The sequence below is a fragment of the Melopsittacus undulatus genome, chromosome 4 (genome assembly GCF_012275295.1).
Source record: "Melopsittacus undulatus isolate bMelUnd1 chromosome 4, bMelUnd1.mat.Z, whole genome shotgun sequence".
Taxonomy (NCBI): Eukaryota; Metazoa; Chordata; class Aves; order Psittaciformes; family Psittaculidae; genus Melopsittacus; species Melopsittacus undulatus.
In genome coordinates, this window is record NC_047530.1 from 2,373,550 (window position 1) to 2,387,982 (window position 14,433).

A 14,433-nucleotide genomic window follows, 5' to 3' on the forward strand; every position below is an offset into this window, starting at 1 on the left:
GCAATGGGGAATGGAGACAGGAACCGGCAACGGGGAACGGGGACCGGAACCGGCAACGGGGGTAACAGGGACAGGAACCGGCAACGGGGAATGGAGACAGGAATCGGCACTGGGGGTAACTGGGACAGGAACCGGCAACTGGGAACGAGAACAGGAAACCGGCACCGGGGGCAGCGGCTGAGGGAACCGGAAAGCAGAGACAGGAGCCGGCACCAAGGGTAACAGTGACCGGAACCGGCACCGGGGCAACAGCGACGGGAACAGGGAACTGGCACCAGTGACAGGAACTGGCACCGGCTCCCCGGGGCAACCATCTCCCAGTCCCCTGTCCCAGTGTCACCAGTCCCTCAGTGCTCCCGGTGCCTCCGGGCCCCTGCTCTTCCTGTCCCAGTGCTGCTGACTCAGGATCCTGATCCCGGTGCTCCCAGAGACCGGCACCGGGAACCGGCATCGGACACCAACGGGCACCGGCACCTGAGCAGTGCGGACACCGGCAACGGGCACTGCGGGGTGCGGGGCAACAGCAACCGGCATCGGGACCCCGGCACTAACGGTGGTGCCTCAGGCACCGGGACCCTCCTTGCCCCGGCCCGGGCCGCTCCCGGGACCCGGCGCCCTCCCCTCTATTTCCCACTGCGATCTCTGTGGGATCCCTGTGCTCCCCTCCCTTTTCCTGCCTTAAACCTCAGCCCCGGGGCAGGGACCGGGACCACCCGGGTTTGCTCCCATCCCATGCCACCCCACCCCATCCCATGCCATCCCATCCCACCCCATCCATCCCATCCCACCCCACCCCACCCCACCCCACCCCATCCATCCCACCCCACCCCATCCATCCCACCCCATCCCATCCCATCCCATCCCATCCCATCCCATCCCATCCCGCCCCATCCATCCCACTCCATCCCATCCCATCCCATCCCATCCCATCCCATCCCATCCCATCCCATCCCATCCCATCCCATCCTATCCCATCCCTTCTCCACCTCCCCCTCTAGCTGTTTGCTTCATCCCTTGGCGCTGGCACAACCCCATCATCAGACACCGGAGAGTCCCCGCTCCCCAGGAATGCAGGCACACCGGCCCAGCGCTGCCTGCGGGCTGGGTGCAGGCAGGGTACAGGATGGGTGCAGGGTATAGGATGGGTGCAGGCAGGGTATAGGATATGTGCAGGGTATAGGGTGGGTGCAGGGTATAGGATGGGTGCAGGGTATAGGATGGGTGCAGGCAGGGGAGGTGCTGCCTGCACATCCCCACAGACCCCCCAGCACCCGCCTTGCCCAGGACCCGCATCCCAAAGCAGGGGGCACAGGGGATCCCTGTCCCCCTCCCCCCCCCCTTCCATGGAGCCACACGAAGTTTTTCCACATTTTTACTATAAAACCTCTTTTTTTTTGCATTCTCACGTCTCTGTTCACCAAAACCTCACTCACCAACAGCCCCGGCCCTGCCCGGTGCCACCCCTCAAGCAGAGCAACCGGGGACCAGTATTTACAGGGACCACAGTGGGGCCCCAGCAGCTCCCCTCTCCTCTTCCTCACCCCCCTGCACCCCCCAGCTTAGGGGGATGCTGGGGGTCCTCCCCCCCTTACCCAAGGGGGTGGCAGGGGCAGAGCCGGGGGGCACGGGGGACCCATGGCACCGTATTTACAGGGGTCCCCCTCGGGCACACTCACACCTTCACTCACTCACACCAAGGACTCGGCCCCCACACAAGGGGCGAAGGCGACGATGGGATGGGGAGGGATGAGCTGACCGGGTCCCTGCCCGGCCGGCGCTGGGCCCCCGCTCGCCCCATTTGGCACACACGGAGCGGTGGTGAAGCGGATGGGCACGGAGTGGGGCCATGGGGGCTACCTTCATCTGAGCCGGAGAGATGGGGGGGACCACGTGCACCGGGTCCCCAGCGCCAGCTCCGCAGCCGTGTCCCCTCCATGGGAGACCGGCACCGGGCGTCCTCCGGGAGCCACGGGCACACGGGAACCCAACCCAATAAATAAGGGGAGGGATGGGGTGTGGGGGCCGCAGGCAGCGGTCAGAGCCCGTTGGTGGAGCGCTGGATGAAGGGCACTTTGCTGAGTTCCACCACGGGCGAGCGGGGCTTGTTCTGCATCCTTGGCACCCGCTGCAGGAGCTGCTGCGCCTGGCGCTGGGCATCCCGCAGCTCCTTCCGCCACTGCACCAGCTCGGGGTCACTCTGTGTGGGGCAGGGAATGGGTCACACACAGCGGGTGCCCCACGACTGCAGTGTCTGTGCCCCATGGAGGGCGGAACACGCAGGGCTGGTGGGTGGGCAGCAGCAGGCAGGGGGTGGTGAGCACCCATAGATGGGGAGCACCCGCAGGGTGGCTGTTGCCCCCAGGGGATGGGGGATGCAGGCACACTCACATCGCACTGCAGCACGAACTGCTTGCCCCCACGGATGCGGAGCAGGATGCACTTGCGCTCCTTCACCTGCGTCTCCTCCACCGAGTCGATCTCCTCCATGGTGAGCAGGGACTGCTGGGGGGACAGGCTCAGCCTGGCCTGCGCCTCACTGCGGTCCCCCCATCCACACCCCCCCCGAGCCCGTCACAGCACCACGGCTGCCCCTGAGCATCCCAGCACCCCCACATGGGTGCCAGCACCCATGGGTGCTCTCCTGCCTTACCGGTGACTCGCCCTCCCCGCGCCACTCGAGGCGGTTGGGGAAGAGGTAGAAGTAGCGGCGTTGCCACTGCGTCAGGAAGGGGTTGCCCAGCTTGGCCATGTACCCGTGCATGATGCAGTCCTTGCCCATGGCGTACTCTGTGCCCAGCATGCCAGGGAGAGGCAGGGTCAGTGTCGGGGGCTGTTGCAGGCACACACACACACATAGGGGGGTCACCCGGCCCCACTCACCCTCCTCATGGCCCAGCTGCTTGTTCTTGGCCTTCTTGCGAGCCTCCAGCTTGTCGGTGTCAGCGTTGACGGCCTCGAACACGGTCTCGGTCACCTCCTGCTGCCACCGCTCCGAGATGGTGAGTGGGAAGTTGCGGTACAGCTCCTGGTCGCTCTCCAGAAGCTGGCAGGGGACGGGCAGGAGGCTGGGTCAGGAGCTGCTGTCAGCTCAGCACTGCCCCTGCTCAGCCCCTCTGTCCTCCTCACCTTGATGCCTTTGGTGTCCTCCTCATCGAAGGAGCCGATGTCGAAGGCATCGGCAGCGTTCACCTCTCCACGGGGTGGGATCAGGGGCGGTGGGTACTGCAGGCAGGGAGCAGGGTTCAGGGGGTGCTGCCTGCACCCCCCCAGCCCTTCCTGCACCCCCAGAGCCCTCACCTTCTGCAGGAAAACCATCTGCCAGTCCAGCCCCTTGAAGAAAGGCTCCTCCTTCACCTCCTGAGCCCTGGGGAGCAAGGGGGGTGAGCGCTGCAGGCTCCGGCCCTGCCTGGATGCCCCAGCCCACCGGGACTCACCCGCGGCCCATGCAGCCCAGGCGCCGGTTCACATCCCGCTGCAGCAGCCCCTCGAGCAGGGAACGGAGCTCCGGGGAGAAGGAATCAGGCAGCTCGACAGCCTGCGGGACAGGACATGGTCACTGAGGCCACCATGGAGCATGGCAGCATTGAGGCCCAATGGGGACAGGGATGCTCTGTGTGCACTGCCACACACAAGGATGAGCTCTGGCTCACCATGGTGAGGGTCATACGGTCGATCTCATGCTTGTCCTTGGTCTTGTGCTGCCGAAAGGGGCTGTGCCTGTGGTGGGGGGGGGAGAAGGGACTCAGTGGTGCCCATCCCTACCCCCGGTGCCCACCAGTGCCTGCACACTCACCCCCGCAGCAGCTTGAAGAGCATGCAGCCCAGTGAGAACCAGTCAGCGCTGCTGTCGTACGCCACTCCTTTCTGTAGCACCTCCGGAGCCATGTACCCATGGGTGCCCCTGCAGGGCAGGGAGCGGGGTCAGGGGCTGCGCCAGGTGGGGTGCAGGGGTGTAGGGGTGCAGGGTTGTAGGGGTTCAGGCACACTCACACACTGGCATGAGGCTTCTTCTTGGAGAAGTCACAGGCCAGGCCCAGGTCTGAGATGCGGACGTGCCCGAACTCATCCAGGAGGATGTTTGCTGGCTGCCAAGACATGGGGTGAGCCTTGAGCCTGAGCGCTGGCAGCAGGGCTGTGGGTGCCCCAGGGGTGCTCTGTGGGGTCTGGGGGTGTTCCACAGCACTGAGGGGTCTGTGGGACTGGGAAGTGCCACTGGAGTCCCCCCCCACTCTGAGGTCTCAGGGTGCCCATGGAGTCTGGGGGGTTCCTGCAGGGTCATGGGTGGCCACAGGACCTGAGGGTGCCCTCTGGGTCTGGGGGTGCCACAAGGTCTGTGGGTGTCTGTGACACCCATGGGGTGCAGGAGGTGCCCATAGGGGTGTGTGTGAGCACCTTGAGGTCTCGGTACACCACGAAGCGGCTGTGCATGTGCTCCAGGCCCAGGATGATCTCAGCTGCATAGAACCTCATCTCTGCCTCCGAGAAGACTCCGTGCTGGGACAGGTGATAATGCAGGTCTCCCCCTGCGACAACAGGGACCAGCTCTCACCCTGGCACTGCTCTCCCCATGCAAGGGGTGCATCGGGAGCGGGGTTCTCACCATTCATGAGGTCCAGGATGAAGCTGAGCTTGTCGGGCGTGTGGAAGGCATAGGACATGCACACGATGAAGGGGCAGTCCTGGCAGCAGAGGCAGGGTCAGGCAGTGCTGGTGGTGCCCCTCTCCCTCATTGTCCCCTCCCCGCAGCCCCATGTCCCCTCACCCCAGTGCTGACGAGGGACAACATGATGCGCTCGTTGAGGGCCAGGGTCTCGCCCTGCTTCATCTTGATGCGTTTCTTGTCCAAGCACTTCATGGCATACCTGGGGGCAGAGAGTCCCTGCAGGGCCCTGCCTTGGTGCCACCATCACCGTGTCACCGCAGCCACACCAGCGCCGGCACCGGTGGCCACATTGCCACATCCAGCTCCCACCCACGGCCATGACGTCCCCGGATCCCCCAGAGCCCCGTAGCCATGGCAACACTTCCGCAAGCCCCTAACATCTGTTGCCATGGCAACAGGGCTGCAGATGCCCTGGGGACCACCACCACAGCCCTACTGTACCCCCTGCAATGGGTGTAATCCTCCAGATCCCTTATAGATCCCTATGGAGCATCCCCCACCCCAGTTACATTTTGCCTGTATCCGCTTTCCGGCAGCCATAGACCTCCCCGAATCCGCCACGGCCGATGATCCGGTGAACACTGAAGTCGTTCATGGTGAGCTGGAGGGGGGAAGGAGATGGGGGTGACCATGGACACTGGGGTGCTGCAGGACCTGCCTGCCTCCGCTTCCCTGGCTGAGGAACACTGAGGCTGCTCCTCGTGGGCACGTGTGGATGAGCCACGGGTGACTGAGAGCCCATGGGTGGTGTGGGGGTGCCCCTGTGCCCATGTCCCCCCCATGAGGAGCAGGACCCTGCTCACATGGATGTTCAGCTCCACGTTCTTCCACTGGCAGAACCGCGTGAACTTGTCACTGCAAGGAAGCACAGAGAGGGCAGGAGTGGAGCCCCTGCAGGAACCCACATCCTGGGGGCTCCATGGGGGCAGGCAGCACCCACCAGGACCCCTGTGTGGGCACAGAGAGACCCACGGGGATGAGAAGGGTCCCCCAGGTCCCTGCTCTGGGGATAGATACCCCCAGAGCTCAACCTCACAAGGGACCCCTGGTCCCTCTCTGGGCCAGGACAGTGGGATGGGACACCCGGATCCATATGGGAATTCCCTCCTCTCACCTCTCGATGAACTTCTGGAAGATGCCTCCCCGCAGGTTCTGGCAGATCTCCTCAATGTAAGGCTGGGGGGACACAGGGCTCAGTGATGGGTGCACCCCTGTACCACCTCAGGTCCCATCACTACATGAGGTCTCCTCCTCTCCATAGATGTCACATCTCCCCATTGCCACTGCCAGGCCCTGGGCTCCCGAGTCTCTGAGGACCCCACTGTCACCCCAGCTCACCTTTAGCATCCTCTGAGCAACCCCCCTATTATCCCCAGCCCTCAGCCTCCTGGCTACCACCCAAGGGTGACTCCCAGCAACCCCTTCACTCCCAATCTACCAGGGACCCCGTCACCATCCCTTGGGGTCCCCCCTGCCTTCTGTCACACCCCATCACCACCAGCCCCCTGTAAGGGGTAACCCCCTGGGTACCAGAGGGGTCAGGGCCACCGGGTGATGCTCACCTGGAAGAGGTCCGGGGGTACCTGCTTCTTGCTCAGGCGGCTCTGGACATGCTCTGTGGCACTCTTGGAGAAGGGCTGTGGGGGGAGATGGGGCCGTGTCACCCTGGGCTGATGGGCACAGGGATCAGACAGCCCCCAGGGTGCCAGGCAGGGCTGCACAAGGAAAGGATCCCATGGATGAACCCCCATCCATAGGGGTCTGTGTCTCCCAGCACAGTCAGTGGTAGGTTGGGAGCTCCAGATGAAGACACTGGGTACCAAGCCCATGGGTGCAACCCTCCCAGTTGGCTCTGGGGACACCCCCGTGCATCCCAGCACTCACATGGGAGCAGGCCAGCAGCTCCTTCATGATGTAATGGTCGAAGATGTGGCGGCTCCGGGTGCTCCGTTCCTCCTCCGAGTCCAGCTTCTCGTACTTCTTGATCTGGCAAAGGCCCAGCTCCCGTGGCACCGGCGCACAGCACCATGCCATGGGGGGCAGCCCTCACCCCACAGCGGGCAGGCACAGCCCAGTGGACCATGGCCCCATTGGGTACCATGCTCCATAGACTCCTGATGGTTATCACGTCCCTGGGCATCAGAGCATCACCTCCTGGTCCCTGCATGCTCTGCATGCTCTTGGTACCATGGCAGTTCACCCTATAGGTACCAAATCCCACCCCAAACCCTCCTTATGAAGATGGGGTCCGTTGGGATGGGTCCCCCCATCTCACCTCCTCATAAAACTCCATCAGGGGCTTGGCCTCCTCTGCCTGGTTAAAGGCGAAGTCCCGGAAGAGCAGGTAGCCTGGCAGGGATAGAGCCATGTGTGAGAGCTGCCTGCCCACATCGGCCCTGTGTGCCCCATAGCACAGGCCAAGGGGCACAGGGATGCAGTGTCCCCACAGCCACCCCCATGGCAGGCCTGGGGAAGTGCCAAAGAGGGAACCAGAGACAAAGACACCAGTGGCACAGGGTGCTATAGGAAGCTGGGAGGCAGGGGTGAGGTGGAGAGCTTGATGTAATGGGGTTGCAGTGGGGCAGGGGCACAGGAACAGGGGTGCGGTGGGGCAGGGGTGCAGTGGGGCAATGGCACAGGTGCAGGGTTGCAGTGTGGCTGCAGTGGGGCAGGGGCACAGGGGTGCAGTGTGGCTGCAGTGGGGCAGGGGCACAGGGGTTGCAGTGTAGCTGCAGTGGGGCAGGGGCACAGAGGTTGCAGTGTGGCTGCAGTGGGGCAGGGGCACAGGGGTGCAGTGTGGCTGCAGTGGGGCAGGGGCACAGGGGTGCAGTGTGGCTGCAGTGGGGCAGGGACACAGGGGTGCAGTGGGGCAGGGGCACAGGGTGCAGTGTGGCTGCAGTGGGGCAGGGACACAGGGGTGCAGTGTGGCTGCAGTGGGGCATGGGCACAGGGTTGCAGTGTAGCTGCAGTGGGGCAGGGGCACAGGGGTGCAGTGTGGCTGCAGTGGGGCAGGGACACTGTAGAACCGTTGCCATGGGGCGGACGTGCCCGGAAACCACCAGAGCCGGCGGGAGGAAGCCAGAGGCGCTTCCTGCCCTGCATGGTTTGCGCTGGGGAAGTGACGGAGGGGGGGCCATGGGGTTGTGGCACGCAGCCCCCAGCCACAGCCCCCTGCCTCCCACAGGCCCTGCCATAGGTGGCACCAACCCAGTGCCCCCAGTGCCCCCCAGTGCCCCCAGTCCCCACTCACCAATCTTCTGTGTGAAGATCTTGTCGAACGTCAGCTCCCCCCGGTCCTCCAGGTACTTCTGCATCACACTGCGGATGCTGGGGGGGGAACCAGGGGGGATCAGCACCCCCTGTGCCCCCCAAATACAGCCCCATGCACCCGCCATGCACCTCCTCTCCCAGGTCCCCATCCCCACTGGCACGGGCATGGTCCCATCCTGTGTGTGTCCCATGGTGCTGGGCTCTGGTACGGGCCAGGCACAGGCACTGGGGTCTAAGGGAGGGGATACCTGAGCCCTGGTGGTGCCTGCCAGGGACCGTGGTTGGGGGGGGGTCTCTGTGGTGCCCATCAGTGCCCTCAGCCCTGGAGCAGTGGGCTCTGGGGCTGCTGGTGCCCACATGTGTGTGTGTGTGTGTATATGTGTGTGTGTTTGTCTCTGTGTGTGTGTGTATGTATGTGTGTGTATGTGTGTCTCTGTGTATGTGTGTGTGTGTCTCTGTGTGTGTGTATGTGTGTGCGTATGTGTATGCGTGTATGCGTGTGTGTGTGTGGGCATAGGGAGGGCAGCCTCTGGTGCTGAGCCCTTCCGTGTGTGCGCTGATGTGCACAGGGTGAACACAGACACAGACCCACAGCAGCAGTGGATGGGATGGAATTAAGGGAGCTTAAAGGTCCTCCAGCTCCAGCCCCAACCCCTTCCCCTGGAGCAGCTGCTCCAAGCCCCTGTGTCCAACCTGGCCTTGAGCACTGCCAGGCACACACATACGTACATACACAGACACATATGTGTGTACATATACAGACACACACGTGTGTGCATACACAGACATGCATGTGTGTACATACACAGACACACACGTATGTACATACACAGACACACAAGTGTGTACATACAGACACACATATGTGTGTGCACACAGCCCATGTGTCCATGTATGTACACATACGCACACAGCCATAGGGATGCCCGTGCCGTGCACACAGGGGCACTCACACCCCATGGCCAGCGCCAGCCTGTGCCCATGGCCCCATGGCCACGCATGTGCCAGGCTGTGTGTGTGTGTGCACAGCCCATGTGTGTGTGCACAGCCCGGCAGGTGCCCATGTACACACATGTACATACGGGTACACACAGGTACACACGTGTACACACACATACATATGGGTACACACATGTACACATACGTACACAGGTGCCCATGTACACACACGTACACACACATGTAGACACAGGTACAAACAGGCACACACATGTACACACATAGGTACACACCCATGTACACACACATGTACACACACACCCATTTACACACATGTACGCACACCCTGTACACACACACCCATATACAGACACCCATGTACACACACCCATGTACACCCATGTACACACACGTACACACACACCCACACCCACGTACATACACACATGTACACAAACCTACACCAATGTACACCCATGTACACACACACACGTACACCCATGTACACACACACAGGCACACACAGTCACACACGTGCCCAGGGCCGCGTGTGCGCGCAGAGGTGGTGCCCGCGCCCAGCCGAGCGGGCCGGGGCAGGCTGAGGGAGGGGTGTCCGGTTGCCGGTCCCTCAGTGCCCGGTGCCGGTACAGGCTGAGGGGGGTGTCCGGTCCCCGGTCCCTCAGTGCCCGGTGCGGGTCTCACCTGGGCTCCGGCAGCAGGATCCTCTTGCTGGCGCGGGCGGCGGGCGCGGCGCGGCTCTTCTCCATGGCCATCAGGTAGCTCACGTCCGCCAGCACCGCCTCCAGGTCCGCCATCTTGCGCCGCGCCGCCGGCCCCGCCGCCCACCGCCGCCGCCGCTCCCGGACCTGCCCCGCAGCCGGACCCCGACCCGGACGGACCCGGAACCGGAACCGGGCGCCGGAACCGGAACCGGGTGGTTGTTTACGTACCACCCCCCCCCCCACCCCCAGCGGCAGCGCCGGGGCTCAGCGCGGGGCCGGGGGGGCCATGGCGGGAGCGGCGCCTCAGGGAGCGCGTGCCCGTGCGCGTGCGCGTGCGGGTGCGGCCCGCCCGGGACGCGGAGGGGGCGGAGCCTGTGGGGAAGGGGTGGGGCCACGGAGGGGAGCCCCTCCCATAGCCCCGCCCACTGGGGCGTGGCCGCGGCCACTTCTGGCTCGTGTGAGTGACGTAGAGTGACGTGTGACGTCGTGTGTGTGACGTAATGGGTGTGACACTGTGTGACGTGTGAGACATCACAGGTGACACCATGTGTGTGTGACATCATTGATGGGTGTGACATCATGTGATGTGTGTGTGACATCATGTGTGTGTGACATAATGGGTGTGACATTGTGTGATGTGACATCACGTGTGACATCATGTGTGTGACATCATGTGTGTGTGACATCATGTGTGTGTGACATCGTGAGGTGTGTGACGTGTGCCATCATGTGATGTGTCTGTGACATCATGTGTGTATGACATCATGTGTGTAACATTGTGTGGTGTGTGTGTGATACTGTGTGACATTGTGTGACGTGTGTGACTGACATCATGTGACCCTGTGACGTGTATGACATTGTGTGTGACATCATGCATGTGTGACATCATGTGTGGCATCATGCAAGTTACATCATGTGACATTGTATGTGGCATCATGAGTGACATGTGACACTGACATCATGTGTGACGTGACATATTGTGACTGTGACATCATGTGACACTATTACATGACATGTGTGACACATGTGATACCATGTATGACATGTGACATCATATGTGTGACACCATATGTATGGGGCGTGTTTGTGACATCATGTGTGCGACACTGGGTTTGTGTGACACTGGCTCTGTGTCACACCGTGTGTGAACACTGTGTGTGTGACACCGTGTGTGTGCCGCGCCGAGTGTGACACCGCAGGTGTGTGTGACCCCACGTGTGTCCCTCCGCCTGTCACACCGTGTGTGTGTGACCACACATATGGCACCACGCAGCACCGTGTGACAGCCCCAGCGTCCCCATGCACGGCGCTCACCAGTGTGGCGCTGCTCCGGCCCTGCTCCTGGCATCTAAACCAGGAAGGAGTAAATCCCTGTGGAATGCTGCCTGGCACACCCCTGTGCGTCTGATCCCAGCCGGGAAATCCCTTTGGTTTGGCCAACATGGGGAGATGGAGCCAGAGCCAGAGATTGAGCTGCCTGTGCTCCCTGCCCACATTCCCTGCCCGCATTCCCTGCCTGCTCCTTGCCAGGCAGGTTGCAGAGGTGGGAGCCGCGCTCCAACACGGGTGCTATGGACAGAGCTCCGGGTGTGAGGAGAGCAGGGGAGCAGCAAAGCCGGAACCACCAGCAGCCCTGGAGTCCGCTGGGAACAAGCGGTATTCCCAAGGGATGAGCAACAGCCTCACACAGCCAGGCTCAGTGGTGGAGAAGATGATGGGGACACAAGGGTAGCTCCCACCACCATTCCCCAAGGGATAATGGAGACAGAGAGATGGCTGCCACCACCATTCCCTAAGGGATGATGGGGACACAGGGACAGATGCCACCACCACCATTCCCTAAGGGATGATGGGGACACAGGGACAGATGCCACCACCACCATTCCCTAAGGGATGATGGGGACAACAGTAACAAACACCATCACCATTCCCCAGTAATGATGGGGACAGAGGGATGGCTGCCACCTACCCACCAGGGATACATGGATGCTAGGAACCATCAGAGGATGCTCCAGGAAGTCCCGGCAAGGGGCCGGGATCTCCAATCTCATCCCCTCCACTTCCCTCATGGACAATGGGCAGGATTTGGATATTTTTCCTATTTTTTCCCCCTTTTCTGTTAATTTAGTCCAAAAAATTGCATCCCAAACAACAAAATTCCCCTTCAGTGGTTGGGATCTTCCCTCCCCCATCCCTGCGCTCACGAGAGCAACGATCCTCTCCTAAACCCACCATTGGAAGGGAAAACCCACTCAAACCCCCCCACTAAAATGGGACTGAAACCAATCCCTGGGATCAGGGAATCCAACCCCCCCCAAAGGCGACTGAGAGAGGGGCTCAGCCATGGTTTGCTTTTTACCCTTAATGCTTACATTTAATTTTAAAGCACAAACATCAGAGATGGACTCTAAATCGCCAACAAAAAAATAGATATTTACAATATTTCTCCGAAGGGGGGGGGGGGAATGGAATGGGGGGGGGGGGGGAAATTGGGAAGGGGGAGGAAGAGGAGGGTGGGAATTGAAACGAAACCAAAACACAACCAAACCCTTTAAACAATGACTTCTTCTTGCAGGGGTTGTCTTGAGGGAGCAGTCTGGGTGCTTTTTAAATCACTACGTGATTGCTTTCTTCTTTTTATATATATAATTCTTTTTTCTTTCTCTTCCTTATGGATTTTCCTCCCCCTTTCGCCCGAGGAGTGGACGGGGGATGAAGGCCGTGCACCGGAGTCTCTGCAGCCACGCGGGAGGAGGATGATGAAGGGGATGCGGCCCCTCCATCCAACCCCAACCATGGCCATGGTGGAGGATGTCCCTGCGCCCACCGGGCTCCGGCCGAGCTCGAGCCCAGCCTGGAATATTCTTTCTTTCTCGTTGCAAAAGAGCTCAAAACAAAAACCTCAATCCCAAAGGAAAAAGAAAAGCTCAGGAGATTCCCAATGTCCTTCCAAAGGAGGCTAAGGCAGGGCGGCCTCCGCTCCTCCTCACAGCCGGAGCCGTGGGGGCTCCCCCCGTGGCACAACCCTCTCCTTGCTCCTTGCATCCATCCCCCTTATCCAGCAGCCGGGAAGCGGAGGACAGATGGAGGTGTCTCCTTCTTCCCTTATTGCTTCTGAAGCAGTGGGGACCCCCCCCCTTGGATGTCATCCTCGGCAGGGCTGAGAGGGGGTATCAGGGGGGTGGCCGGGTTGTGCTATGGGGCCAGACTTGGGGCCAGCAGGGTCCTGACACCAGGAGAGAGATGGGGAGCGTCCGGTCACGGAGGTGAGGGGGGAATAAAACAGTGACCCCCAAAAAACAAACAGAAAAAAAAGATTCCAACTTTTTTTTTTTTCCTTTTTTTTTCCTGTGTCCTTTTTTTTGTCTTTTTTTTTTGTTGTTTGCTTGTTTTTTTTCTTTTTAAAGTGCAAAAAGCTCTCTGCTGCCCGAGAGAGAGGTTCTTTGGACCGACCATTCATTGCAAAGGAAAAACGGCAGCGAAAAGTGGGGTGAGGGGAAGGAGAGAGGACGATGCAGCGGGGACATTCGTGCCAGTTCGGTCCCAGGCCGCAGCGCCCTGGGTTAAGACAGAGCAGCCTTCACCCCCCTTCCAACCATGGCCATGGGGGCCCCTAGAGTGCTTCATGATGCTGGGCCATGCGTAGAGGAGGTGGCGAGGAAGAGGAGGCAGCTCTTTGTCCTCCCCTCATTGGTGGGCTCACTCACCCCTGGCTGATGCTTCCCGAGTCCTCCCTGAGCTCTGGTGTACCTGTAGGGTGGCCCCTGCTCCGGCCCCGGCCATCACCACGGTGCTGGGCTGCAATGGGGACACACGGTGCTCCGGGAAGGCTGGCGATGGCCCGGAGTGGAAGCGCGCTGTCCCCCAGCCTCGCCTCCCCAGGCAATGGGAAGAGCAGGATGCAAAGCTCCCCCCCTCCAAGTCCTGGCCGGTGCTGTGGGGCTCCCGTCCTCACTGTCAGAGCCACTGGGATGCAGGAGAGCGGTGGGAGAAGGAGGTTGGATCCCAGCCCCTGCAGCCGGATGAGGGGACCAGTGATGGGGCTGAGAGTGCAGGGGCAAGCAATGGATGAACTGGTGGTGACACGGAGGGGACGTTTTGTTCCAGCTCTGCTCCCGCTTCTCGGAGAGACCTTGACCCTCAAGCTTTGTGCTAACGGGGAAGTGACAAAGTGTTTCAAGGCAAGGAGACAACGGGGAGGAAGGGGAAAGCTGGGGGGGGTGTGGGGAGGAGTGGGAAGAGGGTGCCCCAATTCTCTGCACAGAGATCTCTGTTTCAACCTCCACCTTGGGAGCGGCCAAGCCTCCGGGCTGAGGCTCCCTGCCCTGTGCCCGTTCCTCCTCTGGTACTGGCCAGCCTTGGCGGGACGTCTTCATCGCCAGAAGTCCCGGGGGAGGAGGAGGAGGAAGGACGGTGGAGCGAGGCCAGCAGTGGCCCTGCCTGCCGAGTCCGATGGGAAGCAGCGGCAGGACACGGAGGGCAAGGAGGGGGATGTGGAGGAGCGGCTCTCCGAGAGGGGTGGGATGGGCTCGTTTTCCTTCTCCTCAGTCTGCCCCGGGGAGGGTCTCTAGCTGATCTTTTGGATCAGCTTCTCGTCGGACAGGCAGTAGAGGCTGTTGATGGACAGGTCCGAGATGAAGTGCTCACAGGCTTTGCGGGTGATCTGTTTGCAACCTCGCAGGTCGATGAGGGTGACGTTGGAGATGCGGCGCAGGTACAGCAAGGCCTGGTCCGTCAGCTTATTGCAGCCTGGAAGGGGGAGATGAGAGGAAGAGAGAGTTGAGCTGTCATGTCAGGATGGGAGGAGGAAGCTGCTTTACAACAGCAAGTCCAGCCAGG

At 61.4% G+C, this 14,433-nt stretch overlaps 2 protein-coding genes across 6 annotated transcripts in view; both read right to left on the reverse strand.

Annotated features, from left to right (window-relative positions):
* Positions 1-1,356: 1,356 nt before the first annotated feature.
* On the reverse strand, positions 1,357-9,768 carry GRK2 (G protein-coupled receptor kinase 2). Of its 2 annotated transcripts, none has more exons than XM_034062511.1 (21): positions 9,575-9,768; positions 7,914-7,990; positions 6,939-7,012; positions 6,548-6,649; positions 6,226-6,300; positions 5,778-5,839; positions 5,467-5,518; positions 5,173-5,264; positions 4,763-4,862; positions 4,601-4,679; positions 4,393-4,523; positions 3,991-4,085; positions 3,794-3,901; positions 3,651-3,717; positions 3,435-3,535; positions 3,298-3,364; positions 3,127-3,222; positions 2,881-3,043; positions 2,651-2,787; positions 2,389-2,499; positions 1,357-2,197 (listed from the first exon to the last, which is right to left on the reverse strand). In XM_034062511.1, exons 1-21 carry the CDS (start codon positions 9,685-9,687, stop codon positions 2,036-2,038), a joined length of 2,064 nt encoding a protein of 687 aa, XP_033918402.1. In that variant the 5' UTR covers positions 9,688-9,768; the 3' UTR covers positions 1,357-2,035. The 2 variants fall into 2 exon arrangements, with proteins under 2 accessions (XP_033918402.1, XP_033918401.1); XM_034062510.1 differs by having other exon boundaries at positions 2,389-2,502; positions 9,575-9,767.
* A 2,173-nt stretch (positions 9,769-11,941) lies between these two features.
* KDM2A (lysine demethylase 2A) overlaps positions 11,942-14,433 on the reverse strand; it is a 47,707-nt gene continuing 45,215 nt past the window's right edge. For all 4 annotated transcript variants that reach the window (XM_034061437.1, XM_034061439.1, XM_034061438.1 and 1 more), the window contains one exon: positions 11,942-14,343. In XM_034061437.1, the coding sequence (XP_033917328.1) occupies positions 14,162-14,343 (182 nt within the window). In that variant the 3' untranslated portion in view covers positions 11,942-14,161. The remainder of the gene's footprint in view (positions 14,344-14,433) is intronic.

Bases quoted from the DNA above. Each gene is read 5' to 3' on its own strand.
- GRK2 (XM_034062510.1), bottom strand. From the start codon at position 9,687: ATGGCGGACCTGGAGGCGGTGCTGGCGGACGTGAGCTACCTGATGGCC. The intron at 3,365-3,434 runs GTGAGTCCCGGT...CTTGCTCCCCAG, and splicing joins CTGGGCTGCATGGGCCGCGG to GGCTCAGGAGGTGAAGGAGG. The intron at 2,198-2,388 runs GTGAGTGTGCCT...TGCCCCACACAG, and splicing joins AGTTCGTGCTGCAGTGCGAT to AGTGACCCCGAGCTGGTGCA.